Here is a 26,318-nt window from a genome sequence, read left to right on the forward strand (position 1 = left end):
CATCGCTCAGCCTCACACACCCTGTGATGCGGGGAGGGGTCCCCACACCTGCGGATAAGTGTCCCCAGCACCTGCGGATAAGAATCCCCCACACCTGTGTAAGTGACGTGCCCCCCCGCCCGTGGCCAGCAGAGGGCAGTGCAGGCCCACCTGGGAGCCTCCGCGTTGGAGGAAAGCGTGTGACCCTTGTCTGAACCTCGCTGGCAATCCAACTGTGGCCCATTGAAAACAGCCGCGTCTGAGTGGACCCGGGGCCCACGCTCAGGGCCAGCTGCAGTCCGCGTCCTGGTGCGTGCTGGCGGGCACCCCGACTTCTCCGTCTCCCACACCTGCCTCTGGGCTTTCCTGTGGGCTGTGACAAGCTCTGTGCCGAATTCTGAAGCTACCCCCCCAGGAGATGAACGTGCTGCCCCCCCCCCCCCCCCCCCCCCCCCCCGTCAGACGTCTCACTCAGGGGTGTGAAGTCTGACAACTGCTAGAATGTAAAAGCCTGAAATATTTTCCTTGGAATATCTCAACTTCCAGAGGACCGTTCCTAGTTCCTACAGAAAACCCAAATCAGGCTGACCCTGCTGACCACGCCCGCTGTGGGCAAATGAGACTCTCCGTGGGGTGCGTGCGGAGCTGTCTGTGTGTGCGTGTGACGCGCGTGTGCAGGATGGTGCATGCGTGTGGTATGTGTGTGCGTGCGGGGCTGTGTGTGTGTGCGCGTGTGACGCGTGTGTGCAGGATGGTGCATGCGTGTGGTATGTGTGTGCGTGCGGGGCTGTGTGTGTGTGCGCGTGTGACGCGTGTGTGCAGGATGGTGCATGTGTGTGGTATGTGTGTGCATGTAGGGCTGTCTGTGTGTGCGTGTGATGTGTGTGCAGGATGGTGCATGCGTGTGGTGCGTGCATGTGTGCAGGGCTGTCTGTGTGTGCATGTGATGCGTGTGTGCAGGATGGTACGTGCGTGTGGTGCGTGCGTGTGTGTGGGGCTGTGTGTGTGCGTGTGATGCGTGTGTGCAGGATGGTACATGCGTGTGGTGTGTGCATGCGGGGCTGGCCTCCGGGGCACCGCCGTCCCCTGGCCCTTACACAGAGCCTGCAATTCACAAAGGGGATCTGGACAGTAGTTTTATTCGCAGCCATGATGACGCTTGTCTGCAGGGGACGTCAGGCTGTCGCCAGACACTTCTTGATGTAGTGGCCCACCAGCCTCTGCGGCCGCTGCTGGTACTCAGCCAGCACCTCGTGGGGGCTACAGATCTGGTCCCCCTGCAGGCGATCCAGGAGGGTGACACACACCACGGCCGCTGCAGAGGACAGAGGCCATGTCAATGCAAAGCGCCGGACTTCTAGGCGAGACAAGGTGTCTGTCACCTCTGCCGTCCCCTCAGGAGAAGGAGTCCCCGGGTGACCCATGGGCAGGAGGACAGACAGAGAGCACAGAAAGGCCCCGAGGCCCTTCCTCCCCTCGCCACCTTGCCCGGCACTTTGCTGTCCCCGCCTTTGCTCCACAGAGTCCCAGGCACAGCCCAGGACCAGCTCGGGGCCCGTGCAATCCTGAAAGGCAAGTGACCAGGACGCAGGATCCTGGACGGCAGAGCTGGACCTTGCAGGGTGGCCAGGACCGTGGGGTGCACACACCCCGACTCCAGTCCACGTTAGAAAGCCAGGCCCCTCGCACGGCCAGCGGCAGTCTTACTGCAAGCAAAGCCTGAGCGGGCAGGTGGCTGCACTCACCTTCCTCACACACACCCCCACCCCACCCCCGGCACGGGAGCCGATGCCGAGACCCGGAGAATCCTGCCTTCAGTCGGTCATGTGACCATCGAAGGTCTGAGCACAGGGGCGATGCCTGCCACCCCGTCCAGAGCAGCCCCTGGGGACAGGGTGGGCAGAAGGCAGACTTGGGGCGGGGGCTCCGGAGGACCTGGTCAGGAGGCCGAGGTCGGGCCAGCCTGGTGGGAGAGGGGGCGGGGCAGCGACCCAGGGCCCGCCCACCTGGGAGGCCGCACGCGCTGCACATGGCGGCGAAGACGGACGACTCCATCTCGATGTTGTGGACGCCGGCCGCGTGGGCGGCTCGCAGGTACGCCTGCTTGTCCCGCTCTGTGTAGGAGCACAGAGCCCCGTCCAGACGGCCTTGCCCTGGGGACACAAGGAGAGGCCCGGGCTGATGCGGGGGTGTTCACCACATGCCCATTACGCTCCCCACCCGCACGCAGGGATGGCTCTCAGACCACCAGCCCCGGAGACCACACCACCCACGCGTAAGCCGGCATTACAACCCACGTGAAAACTCTGATGAGACAGGAGGTGGAGAGGCCTCCCCGCCACGGGGGACCAGCCCGCCCCATCACCTTCGTAGAAGTCCAAGGTGCACATGGTGTTGCCCACGACGATGGGGAACTCCTTCAGCTCCTCCGAGCACTGCGCCAGCTCCCGCACCAGCCGCGCGTCCAGCGCCGTGCTGCGAACCACCCGCTTCCCCAGGACCACCTGCTCGTACTCCGGCTTGAAGCAGGCGTCCACCGCCTGCTGGGTGATGACCACAGAGCCAGGCTCCAGACCTGCGGAGGGGAGCAGGGTCACAGCCGCACGGGGGTGGGCGGAGGGCGCGTGCAGAAACACGACCCATCTACGCGCCAGCACGCTGAGTGCCAGTCTGAAAGGAATAGGTACGGATCCATTTCCTCCATCAAATGTGGGGGGGCTACTTCAGGGGGGGTCCCGATAGTAGGTTAATTAATTAATGCCCATACCGTGCAGAAAACACGGAAGAGGAAAGAGCAAAGAAGCAGCGGTGACCTCCGGGACATCCCCCCCTGAGCGACCTGTCTTCAGGTCAGTTCCGTTTTCACCGGTCGGGACCGTAATGTAGTTCTCATTGGTCCCTGGGTTCTGCCTTCCATTAAGGAAGATCTCAATCAAATACGAAAGTAAACAAGAACCGTGCAGTGAACCCCGTGCGCCCGCGCGCAGCTCCCGGGCCCCCGCGCCTCCCTTCAGGACAGACACGGTCTTGTATCTCCACTCTGCATCCCGCCTCTCCCTTCCCCCTCCTTCCCTGCACGTGTTCTCAGAGGTGCCTCAGTCCCTTGCGTGGGGAGGGCCGGAGGGACAGGGAAGGGAGAGAGGCAGAGAAGGGGGCTGGGCAGAGGAGAGAGAGGCCCGAGCGCACGAGAGGGTCCAGGTGCACCGGCTGCTGTGTATCCGGGGCCGTGGGCTGGGAGACCGCTGGACCAAACATCACAAAGCAGCTTCCTCCCCCCACGTCCTGCCCACGAGCTTCCCTGAGCAAAGCCAGGTGGAACCCCTTGTGTCCGCGCCCACCCGACGTCCCGCAGCGGCCCCACGGGGCGGGTCCTCACCTATGCCGCCGGACGTGCCGATGCGGATGACGGTGACGCCGGAGCAGCGCGCGTGGTGCAGCAGCTTGAGCAGCTCGTGGAGCATGATGGCGATGGACGGGATGCCCATGCCGTGCTGGCCGGGGAGGGGGAGGGGCGCAGCGTCATGCGCGGCTGCTGGCCCCGCCCTCCGCGTGTGTCCGCATCCTGCGGGCACTCCCACCGCCCGTCACCGAGGATGGACTTCAACAGTCACTTACAAACCACGCCACTCGGGGAAAAGGGAAGGCTTGCTGAAATCTGTCCCCTCCGGACCCACACACTCTGTGACACAGCAGCTGAGGACGGGGAGCAGCCCCAGCTGGGTGACAGCCGCCCCAGGAGGGTGACCACTGCCCCAGGAGGGTGAGAACAGCCCCAGGAGGGTGACCACTGCCCCAGCTGGGTGACAACCGCCCCAGGAGGGTGACTACTGCCCTTGGAGAGTGACCACTGCCCCAGGAGGGGGACCACTGCCCCAGGAGAGTGAGAACAGCCCCAGGAGGGGGACCACTGCCCCAGGAGGGGGACCACTGCCCCAGGAGAGTGACCACTGCCCCAGGAGGGTGACCACTACCCCAGGAGGGTGAGAACAGCCCCAGGAGGGTGACCACTGCCCCAGGAGGGTGAGAACAGCCCCAGGAGGGGGACCACTGCCCCAGGAGAGTGACCACTGCCCCAGGAGGGTGACCACTGCCCCAGCTGGGTGAAAACAGCCCCAGGAGGGTGACCACTGCCCCAGGAGGGTGACCATTGCCCTTGGAGAGTGACTACTGCCCCAGGAGGGTGACCACTGCCCTTGGAGAGTGACCACTGCCCCAGGAGGGTGAGAACAGCCCCAGGAAGGTGACCACTGCCCCTGGAGGGGGACCACTGCCCTTGGAAAGTGACCACTGCCCCAGGAGGGGGACCACTGCCCCAGGAGGGGGACCACTGCCCTTGGAGAGTGACCACTGCCCCAGGAGGGGGACCACTGCCCCGCACATACCTACTACCTGTTCTCTCATCTCACTTCCCCCCATGTTCCGCTCAGCCACCCTCACACTGGTCACTGGGCCGATGGACCGTTCCTGTTCTGTGTCTCGTCCTCCATATCCTTTCACCCCCCTTCCACCCTCCCTCTGAGGCCACCTCCTCCTGGACACCCCCCCCCCAGGGGCGTCTCTGCTGCTCCAGAGGCAGAGACGCCCCTCTGAGAGAGTGTGTGCACAGTGCCCTGTGCGTGGGACGCAGCTCCGTGAATTACGGGGAGCTGGGCACACTGCTCGGCTCAGCGCCGTGCTCCTGAGGGTGACGCCGCAGACCCCGGCTGACCAGAGAGGGTGCAGGTGACCCAGGGGCACCTTCACTCCACGCAGCCCGGGGCTCACACTGCTGCCCACAAAGGAAACCAAGCCCAGACCACGAGCCGGCCCCTGGGGCCGAGCACCGGAGTTCCGAGAGGAGCTCGCCGCCCAGGTGCGGAGGGGACCGGGTCGGAGTGCGGAGCCGACCGGGGGGTCTGCAGGGCCGAGGACTGGCCCTCCGCGCAGGGCAGCTACTCACGCTGACGGACAGCACAGGCCCCACTTTGAACATGGCGTAGCGGTCAGTCCCCGCACAGATGTTGGGATAGTCCTCGCCCGGGCGGTCGAGGCCCAGCTCCGAGGCCACGTATTTGATGAAGGATTTCATCCGGGAGGGGCTGCCCCCGACACACACGAACTGTGGACAGAGAACAGAGCCTGTCAGCTCCGGGGCCCCCTCCCAGCGATCCGTGCGCCTCCCAGAACCTGCTGGAACGCCAGCCCCCTGGTCCCACCCGGGCGGACGGCGTCTGCGGAGCTCCCTGGGCAGGGGACGCTCACTGGGCTCTGGGCGGACCTGGAATGACCACTCAGGGCAGGGGCCCTGGCTGCTCAGACACAGGGACCCCAGGGCCTTGCTCTCTGGGCAGCTGGTTCCGTGGGGGCTGCCGGCCCCCCGTCCAGCCTGACAGCAGCTCGCTGTTCCGCAGGGAACCTGGCGGGGGAAGGGGGAAGGGGGCTCGAAGAACGGAAAGCTTTCATCTGCAAAGCCGTGGGTCTATAGAACTCTCCGTGTTGTTTCACACGGGAAAAGCAAGTCAATTCGCCCGTGGAGGGAAACTGGCTGACCCAAGAACTGTGAGTCTCCAAAGAGAAAAAGGGAAATTAAACCTAACGGGAGAAGAGGAACGGAATGAACGGAGGACAGGTGGGGAGTGCCGAGGGCAAGGCCCCCGAAGGAGAGAGCACGGCGTGACCGAGGGAACTCGGGGCTCCCGACGGGGCCACCGCGCAGCCACGCGCCCCGGGGCCGCTGGCGAGCTTCGGTCTGGAACTCTAAACATCAGTCGTTTTTGCCCACGGGGACCGGACCTTTGGCACGACCTGTGCGAGGGTGAATCGGAACTGAGAACTTAGGACTCTGCGGGGCGGACGGACAGATGGACAGGAGGCTACACTCAGCTAGGGAAGCCGCTGGTCGCAACGACCTCATCTTGCTTAGAAACCACACACGCCTGACGCGGCCACTCGCACCACCCCAGGCCCCTGGACAACGCCAGGGTCCCCTTTGCTTCTCCTCTCCCTGGAGCGACAGGAAACCTCCTCCTCTCGGTTCCACGGCAGACCGAGTGCGTGAGAAACGAAGGAGGGACCGAGACAGCCGCACGAGGGCCATCTTCTCTCAGCTCACTGGTTCCTATGCTTGGCAGGTAACAACGTGCCCTCGGTCACCTCGGCCCGCCGCGCGGGGTCTACTCGTGCCACCGACGAGGAGGCCGGTCTGGAAAAGGCCGAGGCCCAGGCTGGACGCCCCCGCCCCTCACCTTCACGTCCCCGAACATGGCCGGGAAGTCGTGCGTGCTGGTGCTGAGGCTGAAGTGGTAGAGAATGTCCTCCTTCATCGCCGCGATGTGGGGGTTGCAGAGCCGGACAAAGCGGTCGCTGTTCAGACAAGGACAGTGGGACGGAAGGTCAGCAGGCAGCAGCGTCAGGCGGACGGCGTGGCGAGGCCCCCAGGTCCTGTGTCCGTGGGCTGCGTGTGGGCGTGGTGGGCAGGACAGCCACCCCCCTGCGAGGCCCCCGGGTCCTGTGTCCGCGGGCTGCGTGTGGGCGTGGTGGGAAACACAGCTGCCCCCCTGCGAGGCCCCCGGGTCCTGTGTCCAGGGGCTGCGTGTGGGCGTGGTGGGAAACACAGCTGCCCCCCTGCGAGGCCCCCCGGGCCTGTGTCCGCGGGCTGCGTGTGGGCGTGGTGGGCAGGACAGACACCCCCTGCGAGGCCCCCACCTCCTGTGTCCACGGGCTGCGTGTGGGCGTGGTGGGAAACACAGCTGCCCCCCTGCGAGGCCCCCGGGTCCTGTGTCCACGGGCTGCGTGTGGGCGTGGTGGGAAACACAGCTGCCCCCCTGCGAGGCCCCCGGGTCCTGTGTCCGCGGGCTGCGTGTGGGCGTGGTGGGAAACACAGCCGCCCCCCTGCGAGGCCCCCGGGTCCTGTGTCCAGGGGCTGCGTGTGGGCGTGGTGGGAAACACAGCTGCCCCCCTGCGAGGCCCCCCGGGCCTGTGTCCGCGGGCTGCGTGTGGGCGTGGTGGGAAACACAGCTGCCCCCCTGCGAGGCCCCCGGGTCCTGTGTCCAGGGGCTGCGTGTGGGCGTGGTGGGAAACACAGCTGCCCCCCTGCGAGGCCCCCCGGGCCTGTGTCCGCGGGCTGCGTGTGGGCGTGGTGGGCAGGACAGACACCCCCCTGCGAGGCCCCCGGGTCCTGTGTCCGCGGGCTGCGTGTGGGCGTCGTGGGCAGGACAGCCACCCCCCTGCAAGGCCCCCGGGTCCTGTGTCCCCGGGCTGTGTGTGGGCGTGGTGGGAAACACAGTCACCCCCCTGCGAGGCCCCCGGTCCTGTGTCCAGGGGCTGCGTGTGGGCGTGGTGGGAAACACAGTCACCCCCCTGCGAGGCCCCCGGGTCCTGTGTCCAGGGGCTGCGTGTGGGCGTGGTGGGAAACACAGCCACCCCCCTGCAAGGCCCCCGGGTCCTGTGTCCCCGGGCTGTGTGTGGGCGTGGTGGGAAACAGCCACCCCCCTGCGAGGCCCCCGGGGCCTGTGTCCGCGGGCTGCGTGTGGGCGTGGTGGGCAGGACAGCCACACACACCCCCCTGCGAGGCCCCCGGGTCCTGTGTCCGCGGGCTGCGTGTGGGCGTGGTGGGCAGGACAGACACCCCCCTGCGAGGCCCCCCGGGTCCTGTGTCCGCGGGCTGCGTGTGGGCGTGGTGGGCAGGACAGCCGCCCCCCTGCGAGGCCCCCACCTCCTGTGTCCGCGGGCTGCGTGTGGGCGTGGTGGGCAGGACAGCCACCCCCCTGCAAGGCCCCCGGGTCTTGTGTCCGTCTCCTCGGCCCCTAGTTGGTCCTGTTATGTGTCCATGCCCTGCTCTGTCCTGGTGATCACTGCATCCACCCCCGTCTGTCTCGTTGACCATTGTATCTGGTCTCTCTGGGGCTGGGGCATCCACAGGCCACTCCCAGGCTCCCACTGAAACTTCCTCTCCCGTTTCTCTAGAGGGGCGTCCAAATTAACTTACACCCGAACATTTTCAAAAGGCTGATCTGGAAGAGCCAGGCACAAAATATTGAAGAAAAGAGAAAGACAACCAAAACCAACATTTTAAAATACACATTAAAGAGAGAAAGAATGTGTTATCAAGGGGACAGGCCGGCTGACCGTCATGGGCACGTGCTGGACTTCAGGCACCTCTGGGCTCGTCATGGTCACTGCAGACGGCCCTGACCACACCCAGGACAGAGAGGCTGAGGACCTCACCCAGGAAGGGCAGGTCACCGCCCGAGGCCCGCGGCCACACCCGTCTGCCCCTCCCCTGTCCGGTCCTGACTGGACTCCTCTGGGTCCCCAGACTTCAGGGTGAGTTTCACTCTCCTGGGGCGGGGAGGCCACTTGCAGGGGACCGCCTCTGGGGGGATGTGTAACCGGGACGGTCCCCGTGGGCCTCGAGGCTGAGTAGACAGTCTGATGTGACACCACAGCCCCAGCCGCCCAAGCCCCGTTAGGGACAGCGATTGTTGGCGTGACCACGGCTCCCGGCTCCTGGGAGGGAGGGCTCAGGACGCCCCGGGCACCGAGTTCCAGGACGAGGGCCCCCGGAAGCCCCCGGAACTGACACAACAGGATGTGACTGTGGCCACGAGGTCACACGTTGCAAAACAGAAACCTTCCTTTCCTCTCTGATTCCGGGACGAGGAGATGCCACAAGGGCGTGACCAAGGCCAGCCGTGGTTTTAAGACACACGAGGGGGGCGCACGTGCGGCAACGGAGCGGAACGGGCCCCAACCTCCCTTCCACGGGCTTGACAATCGCAAGTCCGAGACGCACTCCTCAGGGGACGGTCTCTCCGATCCACACACAAGCCCCGTGGCTCCGTTCCGTCAATGTATTCAATTAGCAAATAGGCACGGGGACCCCGGTTTGTCAAGAAATGTGAGATGCAAGGCCCTGGCCGGTTGGCTCAGTGGTAGAGCGTCGGCCTGGCGTGCAGGAGTCCCGGGTTCGATTCCCGGCCAGGGCACACAGGAGAAGCGCCCATCTGCTTCTCCCCCCCTCCCCCCCTCCTTCCTCTCTGTCTCTCTCTTCCCCTCCCGCAGCCGAGGCTCCATTGGAGCAAAGATGGCCCGGGCGCTGGGGATGGCTCTGTGGCTGGGGATGGCTCTGTGGCCTCTGCCTCAGGCGCTAGAGTGGCTCTGGTTGCAACAGAGCGATGCCCCAGATGGGCAGAGCATCGCCCCCTGGTGGGCATGCTGGGGGGGGGGGGGTATCCTGGTTGGGCGCATGTGGGAGTCTGTCTGACTGCCTCCCCGTTTCCAGCTTCAGAAAAATACAAAAAAAAAAAAAAGAAAAGAAAGAAAAGAAATGTGAGATGCAAAATGAATGAAAACTGGCTTCTGATTCCTGCCGGTCAGCAGGGAGGGCAAAGGGCAAAGGGCAAAGCTTGCCCAGCCCTCCTGCGGACGGGCCCCGCCCTCTCGGGGCAGGTGGGGACCAGCGAGAGGAGGGAGAGGCTGGGGAGCCTGGAAGAGTCTAACGCCTGCCCCACGCCGGGCCCCAAGCCGGGCACAAGCACAGAGGACAGCCGGGTAGAAGGCGTCCGGCTCTGTGGCCGCGATGGTGTTAATCACTGCCCGGAACGTTAATAATTCCTTTCACGCTGAGAAGCGAAGCCCCGTGAGAACCGCATTGCCAAGGTTCACAGTCACAATTTAACAACAGGACTCAGAGGTCCTTAGGCCACACACGGACCTCGCGGCAGACGGGCCATAAAACCGCTGAGGGGCTGGGTGGTAAATAATTACTAAGCGAGGGACGAGGTGACTCTCCCGCGGAGTCACACGCACACGACACGTGAGCCCAACCCCCCTCCTGCACCTTCCTTCCAAACACTTCCCTCCCCCAGCCCCGAGTCCTCACCCTGGGGGGGCCACTCAAAAGTCAGGGACAGGGCATCGTGCCTGGGTGTCAACACCGGAGGCACCAGGGAGCCTAGCGGTCCAGCAAAAAGGTCACCTCTGCAGGCAACGTCCACACGGCCGCCTGGCACGTGAAAACGGAGCTCAAGAGCCTCCCTGGACGGGAGGGGTAACAGGTGTGCGTGTGGAATCGTGACCGGCATGTGAGAGCCTCTAGAGAGGCCCCGGGAATCACAGGGGAGCCCCTGAGAATCCTCCCGGGCTCAGAGGCTCAAGGTCGGGGGTCACGGGGACCAGGAAGCCACGGCAGCTAGAAGGGGCGCGCCCAGGTCACCCCGGCAGAGGCGGGAACAGTGGGTGTGGAGGACACCGGAAAGCTGTGTGGAGTGAAAGGGATGAAGACGAGAAATTCCCACTTTTCCAACAGACAGAGAGAGGCAGGAGAGTCACAAAGGAGAGTTCTGGAAACTGCACAGAGCTCAGGGGAGGGTTTAGGATCCAGGACCCAGGAGGAGCAGGACCGAGTTTCAGAAGCGAGCTGGGGTGTCGGGTGGACCCCACAGGACGCGGAGGCGAGCACAGAGCCCCCGCCCTCCCCCGGCCGCGCCCCCTGCGGGCTGAGCCCAGGCCCGGCCGGAACAAGCCTCCAGCCCAGAGACGAGCCCACCCAGCCCTCAGCCCCCGGGCCTGCCCAGTGTCCAGCCCCCCGGCCACACTCCCTGCGGGCTGAGCCCAGGCCCGGCCAGAACAAGCCTCCAGCCCAGAGACGAGCCCACCCAGCCCTCAGCCCCCCGGCCTGCCCAGTGTCCACGTGCTGACCCGGCGGCTCTCAGAGGGGTCACCACAACGCCGGATGCCCCGCCGACTGGAGCCTCACCTGTGGTTTTCATCTTCCTTTGCACCAGCCTCCGACAGGGCCATCGTCTCAGCTGCGGGAGGGCCGGGCCTGGGGACAACATAGGGCGGTGTTAATGGCAGAAGGGGGCATATGTGCATCCAAGCCAGCCGTGGTGAGGAGTGCGGGCGGCTGCAGCCCCTGAGAGAGCGGAGAGGGGGTGTGAGGGGCAGGGACAGGGCTCCTTCCCCGTGGTGAGGAGTGCGGTCAACGGAGCCCCAGAGAGAGCGGAGAGGGGGTGTGAGGGGCAGGGACAGGGCTCCTTCCCCGTGGTGAGGAGTGCGGTCAACGGAGCCCCAGAGAGAGCGGAGAGGGGGTGTGAGGGGCAGGGACAGGGCTCCTTCCCCGTGGTGAGGAGTGCGGTCAACAAAACCCCAGAGAGAGCGGAGAGGGGGTGTGAGGGGCAGGGACAGGGCTCCTTCCCTGTGGTGAGGAGTGCGGTCAACGGAGCCCCAGAGAGAGCGGAGAGGGGGTGTGAGGGGCAGGGACAGGGCTCCTTCCCCGTGATGAGGAGTGCGGGCGACTGCAGCCCCCCAGAGAGGGCGGAGAGGGGGTGTGAGGAGCAGGGACAGGGCTCCTTCCCTGTGGTGAGGAGTGCGGTCAACGAAACCCCAGAGAGAGTGGAGAGGGGGTGTGAGGGGCAGGGACAGGGCTCCTTCCCCGTGGTGTCCCGCCTGCTCCCACTCGGGACCCTGAGGCACCCCCAGGCCCGGTTTACTGCGGGCATTGAGCCCCTCAGCCTGGGGGCCCTCCTGGTAGGAGCCAGGGTCACTCGGACAGTCAGCAGAGCTGTGCTGACCTGTGGAAGACCACCCCGACCCAACAGACCACACCTGGCTGCCCTGTCCTTGGAGATCGTTCACCGTCCTCCCGTAGACCCCGAGGACAGCTCGGACAGGAGGAGGGGTCAGGGACTGGCCACAGAGGAAGGAGAAGGACCTGAGGCCAAGTGCACTGGTGCATCGTGGGTACAGGTCCCCTGCTCCGCCTCCACCCCGAAGCCAGAGGGGGGAACGCCACAGACACAGGCGCAGTGAGTGACCTCACGGGACCCGGTCACCGACCACTGACCTCAGACCAGGTCTCCCCCCGGAGAACGGGGGGCTGAGCCCCGGCGTGCACAGGGGAACTCAGCTGACCGAGCCCTGAGCCTGGAGCACTCGCCCCGCCCCTCTGCGGACCCTCAGTCTAGCGGGAAGGTCGCCGAGCTTACAGACCAGGACTGGAGCTCACCCCCGAAGCCCAGGCCCCGGGTGTGGAAATGCCACCAGCAGCCAGAACGTGGGTGCAGCAGGCTCCCCACCGGGAAACCTCACCTGCCAGCGGTCAGAAGCCGGGCCCACCGAGCGAAAACCCCGCAAGCCCCAGTGCAGAGGGAGGGGTGGGCCGCGGTCATCACCACAGTCACACACGGGCCATTTCCAGCACATTCCGCAAGCCAGAGGAAATCACACGCCCCCCACGGTCCCTGCTGACTCTCACCCCTGGCTCTGTCCCCCCCCCCCCCCCCCGGCCTCTGCACGCGCTTCCCTGGAAATGCCAGCCTCCTCCCGGCAACAGGAGCCGAGGACACCAGGGAGTTGTAGGAGGAAGCGGCCCTCACCGCCACCCCAGGCCACACGTCACGCTCGCCCGGGGCCTGCCCGGCCGGTGGGCAGCGAGGGCCTCTTCCCCGGGGCCTGTGGTGCCATGATCGTGACCACAATCACATCCAGCCTTCCTCCCGTTCCAGCAGAGCTCCTGACACCCTCGCCTGCTCTGTGCTGAGAATGAAAGAGGCGTCTTCTGTGACATTATGAAGTGACTTCAGGACCACAGCTGAGGACAGGGCTGGTCCCCAGAACCGGAAGGGGAGGATGGAGACTGTCAGCCCCGTGGCCACCCCGGGGAAGGGCGGGGACTTCAAGTGGAGTCAGTGGCTGGTGACCAGTGGGCTGTCTTGCCCGTGCGATGAACTTCCACAAAAAACCAGAAAGGACAGGCTTCCAGCAGCTTCTGGGCGGTGAGCACACAAAAGACTCGGGGAGAGGGGCTCCCCTCATCCTGTGCGGTCACAACAAACCGTGACCTTGTTCCTCCGAGTCCTGCGGGCGCCTCGAGCAAAGTCCAGCCCCATGAGGGGGCTGCAGTGACCCAGCGGGCAGGGTGACCGCACGGAAGCTCCATCTCCTCCGTCCGACCTTCTCTCCTCTCCTTATGACGCAAACTGGCCCCGTCCGGCCACCCTGACGGACCGCCTCCTTCTCCCCTGCACAACCGCGCCCTTAACCGTCAAGCCCTCAGGACAAGGAGGTCCCCTGGTCAGCACCCAGCAACCTCAGAACAAAGCCTCTGGTCTGTGGTTGACCACAGGGACAGAGGACCTTCGGTCACACTGGAGATAGCATCTAGGCCTCAGCTGTGTCTCAGCTCCTGGCCCAGGAGAGCAGAAGGACCCCACTGACCGCATCCCTGTGAAGCCGGCCCGAGCGGACACCACGGCCGACCCCAGGACCCCACTGACCGCCTCCCTGTGAAGCCGGCCCGAGCGGACACCACGGCCGACCCCGGACCCCACTGACCGCATCCCTGTGAAGCCGGCCCGAGCGGACACCACGGCCGACCCCGGACCCCACTGACCGCATCCCTGTGAAGCCGGCCCGAGCGGACACCACGGCCGACCCCAGGACCCCACTGACCGCCTCCCTGTGAAACCGGCCCGAGCGGACACCACGGCCAACCCCAGGACCCCACTGACCGCCTCCCTGTGAAACCAGCCCGAGCGGACACCGAGGCCGACCCCAGGACCAGGGACAACGATCGATCAACGACCCCCAGCCCCGTGCAGACCCGTCGGCAGAGACCACAACCCTGACTCCCTCAGGCCCCTGTGTGCCCCGTCCCCTCCTAGAAGCCGTCGGGAGCCAGGTCCTCACCTGGGACTCCAGGTTGGACGCCGTTTCTTCAACGAATAAACCTCTCCTTTCTCTGCTGCCAATCCGGCTCACGTCCGGCTGGGCTTTGACATGCCCGGGGGGGGGGGTGTGGGACGACACCCCCCTCCGGTTCACAACAGCACGAGAGCATCGCAATGACAAGGCGTGACCCACTCTCAGGTCCCAACCCCAGGGTTTACCCAGCGGCCAGACGCAGAGCGCCCGGCTTCCACAGCAGCCTGGTATCCGGGGAACGAGCCGGCAGCAGCCAGCAGCGAGCGGTGGGCTCTCCCGGGGTGCCCCGTCCCCTGCCTCTGAGTCACGGGGAACGGGCTGTCGACCCTGCGTGCAGGACTCGCCTTCCTGGGTGGCCTCCCACTTCCCCACGTGGTTGGGGGGCAGGGGCAGGGGGCGTCCGGGCAGTACAGGCCAACCGTGACCTCCCTTAGCAACCCAGCCCCTGTGCGTGCTCTTTCTTCCTGGGGGAGGGGTTGGGGGAAAAGGGGGTGCAGCCCCAGGTTGTTCAAAAGAGGCTCCTTCTCCAAACCCTATTCTGCAGAAAGGACGGCAAGCCACAGACAAACAACGTCCTGCCCGGCCGTCAGGACAACCTGACCCTCTCGGCCGGCCTGGCCCTTCTCGCCTCTAAACCGAGAAACCATCGTCCTGCCCCACCCTGGCCCGCTGCCCCTTGAAACCGACAGCAAACCCTAGCAGACAAGGTACGCTGGAATTTAGCTGCTCATTAAAATCATTAAATTAGCTCTTTTTAGAGCAATAGCTGCACTGGAAATATTTATGTCCTGAGGCCCGGAGGCCTGCCTGGAAGAGTAAAGAGCTGTCCTTTGCGTAAGATAAAGGAGAGTCCTGGCCGGGTGGCTCAGTTGGTTAGAGCGTCGACCATTTATGCCAAGGTTGTAGGTTTGATCCCCGGTCAGGGCACATACAAGAATCAACCGAGGAATGCATAGATAAGTGGAACACAAATCAACGCTTCTCTCTCTCTCTCTCTCTCTTCATTCCTCTCTCTCTCTCTAAAATAAATCAATAAAAATTTGAAAGATAATAGAAGATCTTATCCCTTAAGCACAGGATGTACGACTCTGCTTTTTTTCTGGTCTGAAGATAACGTCACGGACTGCCGATCTCAAGGTGGGGCTCCGTGCGCAGGAAGACGCCCTGGCCAGCCGCGGGACCCTGGACAGGACGCCGCCAGGAACTAAACAAACTGGATAAAGGAAATCGCGGAGGCTCACCGGAAAACGGATCAATCAGGGCAGCCGTGACGCCGAGCCCCTTGCTCACAGCCACGCAGGACGGGTTGGCTGTAACACCCCGGTGGTGAGCCAGGTGTTGTTAAGGGGCAGCGTCCTGTCGTCCTGGCGCCCGCACAGGGTGACTGACTCCCGCACGGGGGGTCTACGGGGCGACTGACTCCCGCACGGGGGTCTACGGGGTGACTGACTCCCGCACGGGGGTCTACGGGGTGACTGACTCCCGCACGGGGGTCTACGGGGTGACTGACTCCCGCACGGGGGTCTACGGGGTGACTGACTCCCGCACGGGGGTCTACGGGGTGACTGACTCCCGCACGGGGGTCTACGGGGTGACTGACTCCCGCACGGGGGTCTACGGGGTGACTGACTCCCGCACGCGGGTCTACGGGGTGACTGACTCCCGCACGGGGGTCTACGGGGTGACTGACTCCCGCACGGGGGTCTACGGGGCGACTGACTCCCGCACGGGGGTCTACGGGGCGACTGACTCCCGCACGCGGGGACTACGGGGCGACTGACTCCCGCACGGGGGTCCACGGGGCGACTGACTCCCGCACGGGGGTCTACGGGGCGACTGACTCCCGCACGCGGGGTCTACGGGGCGACTGACTCCCGCACTCGGGTCTACGGGGCGACTGACTCCCGCACGCGGGTCTACGGGGCGACTGACTCCCGCACGGGGGTCTACGGGGCGACTGACTCCCGCACGGGGGTCTACGGGGCGACTGACTCCCGCACGGGGGTCTACGGGGTGACTGACTCCCGCACGGGGGTCTACGGGGTGACTGACTCGTGCACGGGGGTCTACGGGGTGACTGACTCCCGCACGGGGGTCTACGGGGTGACTGACTCCCGCACGGGGGTCTACGGGGTGACTGACTCCCGCACGGGGGTCTACGGGGTGACTGACTCCTCCTGCACGCGGGGACTACGGGGTGACTGACTCCCGCACGGGGGTCCACGGGGTGACTGACTCCCGCACGCGGGTCCACGGGGTGACTGACTCCCGCACGGGGGTCCACGGGGTGACTGACTCCCGCACGGGGGTCCACGGGGTGACTGACTCCCGCACGCGGGTCCACGGGGTGACTGACTCCCGCACGGGGGTCCACGGGGTGACTGACTCCCGCACGGGGGTCCACGGGGTGACTGACTCCCGCACGGGGGTCCACGGGGTGACTGACTCCCGCACGCGGGTCCACGGGGTGACTGACTCCCGCACGGGGGTCCACGGGGTGACTGACTCCCGCACGGGGGTCCACGGGGTGACTGACTCCCGCACGGGGGTCCACGGGGTGACTGACTCCCGCACGGGGGTCCACGGGGTGACTGACTCCCGCACGGGGGTCCACGGGGTGACTGACTCCCGCACGCGGGTCCACGGGGTGACTGACTCCCGCACGGGGGTCTACGGGGTGACTGACTCCCGCACGGGGGTCTACGGGGTGACTGACTCGTGCACGGGGGTCTACGGGGTGACTGACTCCCGCACGGGGGTCTACGGGGTGACTGACTCCCGCACGGGGGTCTACGGGGTGACTGACTCCCGCACGGGGGTCTACGGGGTGACTGACTCCCGCACGGGGGTCTACGGGGTGACTGACTCCCGCACGGGGGTCTACGGGGTGACTGACTCCCGCACGGGGGTCTACGGGGTGACTGACTCGTGCACGGGGGGTCCACGGGGTGACTGACTCCCGCACGCGGGTCCACGGGGTGACTGACTCCCGCACGCGGGTCCACGGGGTGACTGACTCCCGCACGGGGGTCCACGGGGTGACTGACTCCCGCACGGGGGGGTCCACGGGGTGACTGACTCCCGCACGGGGGTCCACGGGGTGACTGACTCGTGCACGGGGGTCCACGGGGTGACTGACTCCCGCACGCGGGTCCACGGGGTGACTGACTCCCGCACGGGGGTCCACGGGGTGACTGACTCGTGCACGGGGGTCCACGGGGTGACTGACTCCCGCACGCGGGTCCACGGGGTGACTGACTCCCGCACGCGGGTCCACGGGGTGACTGACTCCCGCACGGGGGTCCACGGGGTGACTGACTCCCGCACGGGGGTCCACGGGGTGACTGACTCCCGCACGGGGGTCCACGGGGTGACTGACTCCCGCACGCGGGTCCACGGGGTGACTGACTCCCGCACGGGGGTCCACGGGGTGACTGACTCCCGCACGGGGGTCCACGGGGTGACTGACTCCCGCACGCGGGTCCACGGGGTGACTGACTCCCGCACGGGGGTCTACGGGGTGACTGACTCCCGCACGGGGGTCTACGGGGTGACTGACTCGTGCACGGGGGTCTACGGGGTGACTGACTCGTGCACGGGGGTCTACGGGGTGACTGACTCGTGCACGGGGGTCTACGGGGTGACTGACTCCCGCACGGGGGTCTACGGGGTGACTGACTCCCGCACGGGGGTCTACGGGGTGACTGACTCGTGCACGGGGGTCTACGGGGTGACTGACTCCCGCACGCGGGTCTACGGGGTGACTGACTCCCGCATGGGGGGTCTACGGGGTGACTGACTCCCGCACGGGGGTCTACGGGGTGACTGACTCCCGCACGGGGGGTCTACGGGGTGACTGACTCCCGCACGGGGGTCCACGGGGTGACTGACTCCCGCACGGGGGTCTACGGGGTGACTGACTCGTGCACGGGGGTCTACGGGGTGACTGACTCCCGCACGGGGGTCTACGGGGTGACTGACTCCCGCACGGGGGTCTACGGGGTGACTGACTCGTGCACGGGGGTCTACGGGGTGACTGACTCCTGCACGCGGGTCTACGGGGTGACTGACTCCCGCATGGGGGGTCTACGGGGTGACTGACTCCTGCACGGGGGTCTACGGGGTGACTGACTCCTGCACGGGGGTCTACGGGGTGACTGACTCCCGCATGGGGGGTCTACGGGGTGACTGACTCCCGCATGGGGGGTCTACGGGGTGACTGACTCCTGCATGGGGGTCTACGGGGTGACTGACTCCTGCATGGGGGTCTACGGGGTGACTGACTCCTCCTGCACGCGGGGTCTACGGGGTGACTGACTCCCGCACGCGGGTCTATGGGGTGACTAACTCCTCCTGCACGGGGGTCCACGGGGTGACTGACTCCTGCACGCGGGTCTCTGTGCTCAGGGTGTCTTGCTGCAGCCGGGGGGACAGGCCCTCCTGTCCACTGTGCCCCCCCACAACCCCCCCCCAGACCTGGCACCGTCCCAGCTGTGCTGCGGTGAGGGTCCCCTGCTCCCAACGCTCTCCTGCAGCCGTGAGCCCCCACGACCTACTCCTCTCCGGACGATTTACGTACCCAACTCAATCAGAGAAAAGCCCAGGCTACCTGGAGCGCTCCGGCTAAACACGGGAGGATGCTCACAGGTGGCCGGCCATGCGTGCGGGCTTGCTGGGGGCAGCCTGGCATCCTGATGAGTCCTGAATTCCACTCTCCAGAGGATCTGGGCAGGGAGGGCCAATCATACGTCCCCCTCCCACTGACAGGTCAAAGACGAAAGGAGGTGAAAGAAATCTCATCTCTCAAGGTATTTCCCAGGACCGGCTGGGCAGAGGGTGGGGACCAAGGGCAGGCGGGTTCCTCACCTGGACTCCGTCCTGTTCAACTGGCCACAGGTGAGCGAGGCTGCAGGTGGGCAGGCAGGAGGGGGCAGGGGGTGTCCAGTCTGTAAGAAGAGACCCCGGTGAGGACTGAGAAGGAGGTAATGGCAATTCAGGGACCCGGTGCCACACGGGGGATTTCAAAAGCCGTTTTCAAGCCGAAACGGTGGAGCCCAGCGGCACCCTCTCTCCCAGCCTGCAAAGGAGTCAGGTGACGCGTCTCGTGAGCGTGGCCGTCCCTTCAGAATGGAGGCCAACATCTGACCCGTTGGGGGTTAGCTCCCAGCCCCGGGGTCCACTGCCAACTCCCAGCCCCGGGGTCCACTGCCAGCCAGGATCCACGTCAGTCCATTCAACTCCGAGTCATGGTGTCAGGTGCAGACGCTCCTCACGGGCCTTCCTCGGCCACCAGAGGGAACACCTGGGGGGGGGGGTGCGCCTACCCGGTCCTGCGCGCCTGGGACCAGGGGTCAGTCTGGTTTCTAAGCACCGCCTTGTGCGGCTGAGTGAGGTCCTTCGCAGGACAGGTCCTTCGTGGAAGGCGGGAACATTTCTGACGACTGCTTTTTAAATCGTTTAACTGATTTCAAGTGTTTGGACACCCTGGTGATCTTATCTCTCCGACAGATAACCTGTGTGACGCGTGTCCTCAGGACACCGGCTGGATGCTGTAAGGTGGACCGCAGGCCCAGCCCGAGCCCCTGCCCCTGCCCGCCTCCCGCCTGGCCCGAGGAAAGCCAGCTGGACCCAGGCAGCACTGTCCACCCCGGGCACGGCGCGGTCTGGGGCTGGTCCCGCCCTCTTCCTCCTCGGGCCCCCCGGAGCTATGCTGGCCGTGCGGCAGGAGGGGGAACTCGGGGGGCGGAGGGGGAGCAGTGCCTGGTGCTTTCAGTTCCTGGGCAGAGTGCTACATCCTTTTAGCAACATACACAGAAGAGGCATCCCCCATCTAAGTTAGAGCGCTAAGCCCTGCACGCATTCATCGTTTAAGTCAGTCACTGGTGACGTCGCCCAGCGGTGGCCGGTGCTGTCAGTCAGGGACACTCAGGGTAAACCTGTTCGGGGGGTCTGACTGGTATAAAAGCAGCTACTAGGGAACTGTGCTGGGCAGTTGCACAGACAGGAGACCAGCGACAGAAGAAGTTCACCGGGAGGAAAGCCTCCCCCCAGTGACTGGCAACGGGCAGAACTGGGAGAACATGGACCTCACGCCCAAGGTGACCTTCCTTCCCGCTGGTATCACATCGCTACTCACGTGGCCAACAAGGGTCCCCTCAGAGCCCCCCATACAAGCCCTTGCATGATGACCCCTCCCTTCAGCATGAGCCCCCGGGGACGACATCGAGGCCTCAGTGGTGTGTCAGCTCCAGACCCAGAAAAGCAGCCAAACCCGACCAGGGACGCCACGAACGACCCAGAGATGAGAAAAGACCCAGGAGGACACTGAGGGTGGTGACCAACAGCGCCAGCCGGGACCGAACGCCGAGGCCGGCAGCCCCGGGCGGCCCGGGTAGGTTCCTGTAGCTCAGCCGGAGAAGCAGCCGGTTCTGGGAACCACCAGGAGAGAGGACACATGTGGTGGGGACACAGCACCAGCCGTGTGTACGGCGAGGGGCCGTGAGACCCCACGGGGTGGGTGGGAAGGGGCCTGGAGAGAACCCACTCAGCCAGCGCAGCGTGGGGACAGGGACGAGGGCCCCGGGTCGCCACACAGACCGTGTGCATCACCAGGAGGTGATGGGGGCCCCTGAAAGATTGGGGGGCAGAGAATACAGTCGGAGACCAGCGGGTTAGGTCCCGTGAAGGGGCCCAGAATGAGCCACTGTCACGCGGCAATGACTGAGTGCCTGTACCCCCTTATCTGCCTCCATGCAGAGCCTCCCAAAATAGCTCATGGCCAGGAATCCCCTCAGGGGAGCAACTCTAACCTCTCCTCTGAAAAAGACCCAGACACAGGCCGGCTATCAAACCTCGCTCCTAAGGGGCCAGTTTCTCTCTCCAAAGTCCTTCCTCCTGCTTCCTCTTTTCTCCGGCTAATCTGTCTTTTGGTAATTTATTCCCTGTCCCCCCAAGACCCTACCCTAAGAGGAGAGAGGTTTTTCCTGCAGGCTGAGACACTGCAGGCACAGGGGCGGCACATTCCAGACCAAGGGGGGAGAAACCCTCAGGGCTGCCTGGAGGTGGCATCAGGCTGAGGGGTCAGGGATGCCTGCCTGCATCTCACTGGGGTGACAGGGACGCACACAGTCACTTGTGAGGCAAGGGTGACAGTGTGATGTTTCCCTAGAGGCACGTGGTTCCTACACGGGGGTGCCTGTGGGCGCCTCCCCATGGGGAAGCCACGCCCAAGTGTCATCACAGAGCAGGCTGGACAGGAAAGATGGGGCCGGGTGGGGGGGAACAAGGCCCGTGGGAGTGAGAGGACCCAGCAAACCGGGGACCGACCCCTGAGAGAAGCCCAGGACCAACACCGCAGGGCACCCCAGGCAGGCAGAGGTGGCTACACCGAGTCCGGTCACTGTGGAAGTGCGGGCTTAACACCCCGTCTTGCAGAAGTCTAACTGGAGTTGTGACACCATGTGTGCCCTTTGTCCTGGGGAAGAGCTTCTAAGAGGACGGACCTACGAGCTTGGCCAAAGCCCAGCGGGTGAGGCTGGACCCTGGCACCAGAGAGCAAGGTCAGCCTGCCGCCGCTCTAAGAAACTTTCCTTCGAACCCTGAACCGTGACACTCCAAGTTCACACGGCGGGCGGCGGGGGGCGGGGGAGATGCACACCGCATCCTGAAGCTCAGCCCGCCCTCAGCCTGGACGCGGCTCTCTCTACAGAGGGAGGTGTCCCTGGACTCCTGGCCAGGAGGACGTGGACCTGGCTCTGCTCTGACTCCCCCGGGAAGGACCTCTCTGCTGCGAGCCCCTGGGGCTTCCCTGCCTGTGGGCACAGCCAACGTGTTTAAAACAAAACAAAACAAAACAAAAACCCACATTCAGGTTCTTTGTTTTAACTGACAAGAGAAGATTCTGAGATGTTCTAGGTTAAAATCACAGCGGCTGTGAGGGAGAGAAAGGGCCCAGTTAGCCTGGTCATGGCCCCGGACCAGCTCTGACAGAGGACGGCTCCTCGTCCTGGATGCCTATTGGGATCTAGGATTAATTTCCAGCTGACTATTTCTGTGCTTATCCAAACGAGAGCAGCCACCGAGTGCTGAGGGGGACCCCAGGAACCTCCGCTTCTCGTTTCAGGGACTCTGCCGGGGACCCTGCTGGACCCACCCCAGAACTAGCCCTCTCCACCTCCCCTCCCCCCTTCCTGTCCTCGGTGACATCTCTCTCCCCCTTCTTGATGCACAGATACGCTTGCAAACCTCCAGGACCACGGACATGTCCTTCCTGCCTAGCCAGGTGGCCGGGGGTTCAGACTCTGGTCTCCAGGACAGCTCTCTTTCTTCCTTTGCTAGCAAGGGCCTAATAAACAAACCCTTTCTTTCCAAAAGACCTCCAGCCCCCCGAGTTAAAACTTTCTGTTTAACCTCCCCCGTGAACGTAAAAAAAATCAGACAGGCAGATTGCTTTGCATAACGAGCCTAATACGATTGACAAAAGGAGCATCCAGCCCAAGAAAACATCTCATAAGAGCCGACCTGTGAGCCAAGTTAAGGACAATTGCCGGGAAGTAAAACCTTAACTTTTACTTGAGTGAGAAAAAGCTCCAGAGAACAGCGGTCTGCAGCTCATCTATTTATTTATTTATCTATTTTACAGTAGATTCAAAGGGGGAGACGGTCCGCTGGGGTACGTGATCTCCACTGGTGACAGATTAGGGGGGTGGGAGAGGGCAGAGCAGGGGAAATTCTCTGAGGTTAAATAAAGAGTGAAACAGACACACAGGTGGTTAATGACAGCGCACAGAGGTGCTGTGCAGAGGATGATACCAATGCGCCTTCCGTGATCTCGGGCTCTCTCGGCGGGCCCGGAGGGGTCTGAGGAGGAGGTCACTCTACTTCAGAGATGCAATAGCCTAGTCTGACCAGGCGGTGGTGCAGTGGATAGAGCGTCGAACTGGGACACGGAGGACTCAGGTTCAAGACCCTGAGATCACCAACTTGAGCGCAGGCTCATCTGGGTTTTTTGTTTGTTTGTTTGTTTGGTTTTTTTTTATTTTTCTGAAGCTGGAAACGGGGAGAGACAGTCAGACTCCCGCATGCGCCCGACCGGGATCCACCCGGCACGCCCACCAGGGGCAACGCTCTGCCCACCAGGGGGCGATGCTCAGCCCCTCCGGGGCGTCGCTCTGCCACGACCAGAGCCACTCTAGCGCCTGGGGCAGAGGCCAAGGAGCCATCCCCAGCACCCAGGCCATCTTTGCTCCAATGGAGCCTTGGCTGCAGGAGGGGAAGAGAGAGACAGAGAGGAAGGAGGGGGGGTGGAGAAGCAAATGGGCACTTCTCCTATGTGCCCTGGCCGGGAATCGAACCCGGGTGCCCCGCACGCCAGGCCAACGCTCTACCACTGAGCCAACCGGCCAGGGCCGGCTCATCTGGTTTGAGCAAAGCTCACCAGCTTGAACCCAAGGTCGCTGGCTTGAGCAAGGGGTCACTTGGTCTGCTGAAGGCCTGCGGTCAAGGCACATATGAAAAAGCAATCAACGAACAACTAAGGTGTTGAAATGAAAAACTGATAATTGATGCTTCTCATCTCTCTCCGTCCCTGTCTGTCCCTGTCTATCCCTCTGTCTGACTCTCTCTCTGTCTCTGTCAAAAAAAAAGATAGATGTACCAAGGCAATAGGCTCATTTAAGGTAAAGACTGACCTTGGGCAAGGGCCTCGGACAGGTCCAGGGCACAGCTACCCTCCCTAGCCCACGTTTAGTGGGGACTTTGGTGTCCACACCATCCTATGTGGTTACTTTGGTCTCTGAGTTTGTAAGACCCACCCTGTCTCCCTGGAGCTTGTCAGGGTTCATGTGTGGCCCTTTCTTCATCCACAGTATGTAGATGTTTATAATATTTAGAATGAACGTATTTCAAAAGTGAGTGTGCTTTTGTGTGTGTGTGTGTGTGTGTATGTGTGTGTGTGAGAAAGAGAGAGAGAAAGAGAGAGAGAGAGAAAGGGGGGAGAGAGGGATGTTGAATGTTTACCTTCAGGGAGTAGGAGAACCTGTAAGTTTCACTTTCGGTTGTTACCCATTTGTTTTTTTGTTTTTGTTTTACAATGAGTAATAAATTTACATCGGTCAAGACAAAAAGTCCACTTGGACAAAAGCCAACGTAAAGAAAAATTAATTTGGCCTTTTCCACAGAAATGTTGCTCCACTACCCACGCTAAACGTTTGGGCACTAAGGCAGTAACTGGTGCCAGACCTGCCTGAGGGGAAGCACTTCAGAAGCCTGAGAGCCAGAAGCTCGGGCAGCAAGAGGAACAGGCCCCCCGGGGGGCTCAGGAGAGGCGGGAGCCATCCCTGAGGAGCAGGGCCCCGTCCTGCCGCCCTGGGAAGTGGAGGGGAGGGCCGGAACTCTGGAAGGATGGGCACTAGGGGTGGGCACCCCACAAAGGCATTGTTTCAATTCAAGGAAATCACAAATCTCTTTAAAGCCAATGAATGGAAACAAAGGTCTCTAACCTCAGAAGACACCAGGAAGGGAGTCAGTGAGTGAGCCAACAGCAGTAGGCAGGGCTCCGGTGGGTGGGGCCGGTGAGTAAGGAGCCGGCGACACGGGGGAGCGCCGAGGGGAGGGCGCGTTGGCCTGAGTCCCGCGGCTGCCTGCAGGAAACACCTGTTCCACTCGCACTTGAGACAGGCTCTCTCTGTAACTTGTCCTCCAGGGACAGCAGCCGCGGGAGGAGCTGACCTCAGGCGTGGGCGGCCCAAGACTGGCCAGTTGAAGGCGGCAGTACCGGGAGGCCGATGGCCTGAGCGGTGACTGGAGGTGACCGTGAGTCTCCTAGCCAAACCCTGACCTGGGCGGGGGAGACCTGGGGACAGCCAGTAAGGCTGCAAGTGTCCCCCACCCCACCCCACCCCGCGGGGCGCTCGCGAGTCCAAGGCCAGCCTACCACCATACAAGAACTGTACAAGGACCCGCTCCCGTGCGAATTACATTTGTGTCATATAATTTATGACAGTCAAGTTTCTCTTTTGTGCGGCCAGGATTGTACGCCGCGACCGTTCAAGGTGGGCTCTGTGCTTGAGTCCCATTGGAACGCTGCCGGTTTGCGTGACAGTCTTCGTCCGAAATGTAACTTGACTCCCTTCACGAATAGGGGGAGTTCTAAGTGTTCCCGCACTGCCTCCCCGCCCGGGCTCGGCAAGCGCCGGGAGCAGGGAGGGGGAGGGGAGGACGCTCAGCGGGAGCCCAACCTGCTCGCTCCGCCTCCGCCAGGTGGTACCCGGCCAGGCACCCACACCCTGCTGCGCGCAGGGCGGCCCGGAACGCGGGAGACGCCGCGTGGACGGACGCGAGGGAGCCCCCGCTCCCCACGCACACTGCCCCCAGCACCCTCCTCCCGGGGCGTCTTCCGCGCGCCCACTGCTCCCGAACATCCTCCCCGCGCGCGCGCGCGCCCTGTCCCTCCTCCGCCCACCGCAACCCGACCCGCAACCCGACCCGCTCCCCGAACATCCTTCCAGCAAACCGCCGAGGTCCACGCGAGCCGGAGTCACCTCCCGAAAGCAGGACCCGGGCGGGCCGACGACCACTCACCGCGCAGGAGCCACTACACCTGCTGCGCCAGCCCCGCGTGCGCTGCGGGCGACAAACACTTTGCGGGGGCGGCGGAGCCCAGGGGGAGCGCGGGACCAGGGGATGCGCACCCGACCAGTCCCCGAAGAAAACCACGAGCAACGGGAATTTCGGACACGAGTCTCGGACCCGCCGGACCCGCCCCTGGCCGCCCCGCCCCCTGGCCGCGCCCCCGCTCGCCCGGCCTCCCGGCTCGCTTTCGTTTCCTCCGGGAGCGCGCGACGGGAATAGATGGGAAGAACGCGGCCCAGCCGGGGGACTCACTGAGCCAGGTGCGCTGCCGACGAAACCGTGACCCACTGTTTTCCTCCCCATCTGTCGGCAGGGACACCTGGGGTGGGGGTGACCCCTCGCGGCCACCGGTGGTGCCGGAGCACAGGTCGGTCTGGAGGTGCTGTGCCCCGAGCGCAACAGGGACCGGCCGAAAGCGCTGGAGAGAAAGAAGGTGGAGGCGCAGTCAGGAAGGGGGGCTGGGCCGTGTCTGCTGCGGCCCCTTGGTCGCTCCGGCCTCAGTATCCCGTTTGGGATGTGTTTCCGGAACCTTCCTGGCGGGGAGCCGCGGGCGCAGGGAGAGGAAGTGACTCATCCATTCAGTCACCCGCTGAGGTCGCAGAACCGCCCAACGCAGACTGCGCGCTGACCATTCACACCCGGGCAGGCACGTACTCTCCAGGGGACACGTGTAGGGGCGGGAGGCCACTCTGCCCGAGACTCTGGGGAAGGGGACAGCTGTGGCCCGGGACGTCTGGGACATTAGGATTTTTTTTTTTTTTTTTTTTTTTTTTTCCAAGAGGCTGCACATGAACCAGAAAACCAAATACGGTACTGAAGACTTACTTGTCAGGTTAAAACTTTTTAAATGTGACAGACTGGAAACAAAATTGGGTCGGGCCATTTTTAAGCCACACCTGGAAACCCAAGCCCCCAGCAGGCGCCTCAGGCAACAGCAGCTGCCACAGGCAGAAGAGCCCAGCAGGCGAGCCAGCGGGAGTGGGGGGGCTGGGGGCCGGGGGCTTCCTACAGAATCAGTCACT

General features: G+C 64.0%; 1 protein-coding gene across 4 annotated transcripts; it reads right to left on the reverse strand.

The window, feature by feature from the left end:
• Positions 1-1,108: 1,108 nt before the first annotated feature.
• On the reverse strand, positions 1,109-25,843 carry UPP1 (uridine phosphorylase 1). 4 transcript variants are annotated; one of them, XM_066240244.1, is made up of 9 exons: positions 25,549-25,843; positions 18,532-18,611; positions 10,718-10,786; positions 6,204-6,321; positions 4,919-5,077; positions 3,356-3,470; positions 2,345-2,554; positions 1,986-2,132; positions 1,109-1,294 (listed from the first exon to the last, which is right to left on the reverse strand). In XM_066240244.1, exons 1-9 carry the CDS (start codon positions 25,597-25,599, stop codon positions 1,155-1,157), a joined length of 1,089 nt encoding a protein of 362 aa, XP_066096341.1. In that variant the 5' UTR covers positions 25,600-25,843; the 3' UTR covers positions 1,109-1,154. The 4 variants fall into 4 exon arrangements, with proteins under 4 accessions (XP_066096341.1, XP_066096342.1, XP_066096344.1 ...); XM_066240245.1 differs by lacking the exon at positions 25,549-25,843 and adding an exon at positions 25,246-25,448; XM_066240247.1 differs by lacking the exon at positions 18,532-18,611.
• Between the last annotated feature and the right edge of the window lie 475 nt (positions 25,844-26,318).

Source organism: Saccopteryx bilineata, chromosome 7 (assembly GCF_036850765.1).
Source record: "Saccopteryx bilineata isolate mSacBil1 chromosome 7, mSacBil1_pri_phased_curated, whole genome shotgun sequence".
NCBI classification, from domain to species: Eukaryota; Metazoa; Chordata; class Mammalia; order Chiroptera; family Emballonuridae; genus Saccopteryx; species Saccopteryx bilineata.

What these genes read in the sequence shown, in the direction of transcription:
- UPP1 (XM_066240244.1), bottom strand. Translation starts at nt 25,599, where the DNA reads ATGGGGAGGAAAACAGTGGGTCACGGTTTCGTCGGCAGCGCACCTGGC. An exon ending in GGCCTGTGCTGTCCGTCAGC is followed by an intron (nt 3,471 to 4,918) that starts GTGAGTAGCTGC and finishes CTCCCCGGCCAG; the next exon opens with CACGGCATGGGCATCCCGTC. An exon ending in CACCTTGGACTTCTACGAAG is followed by an intron (nt 2,133 to 2,344) that starts GTGATGGGGCGG and finishes TTGTGTCCCCAG; the next exon opens with GGCAAGGCCGTCTGGACGGG.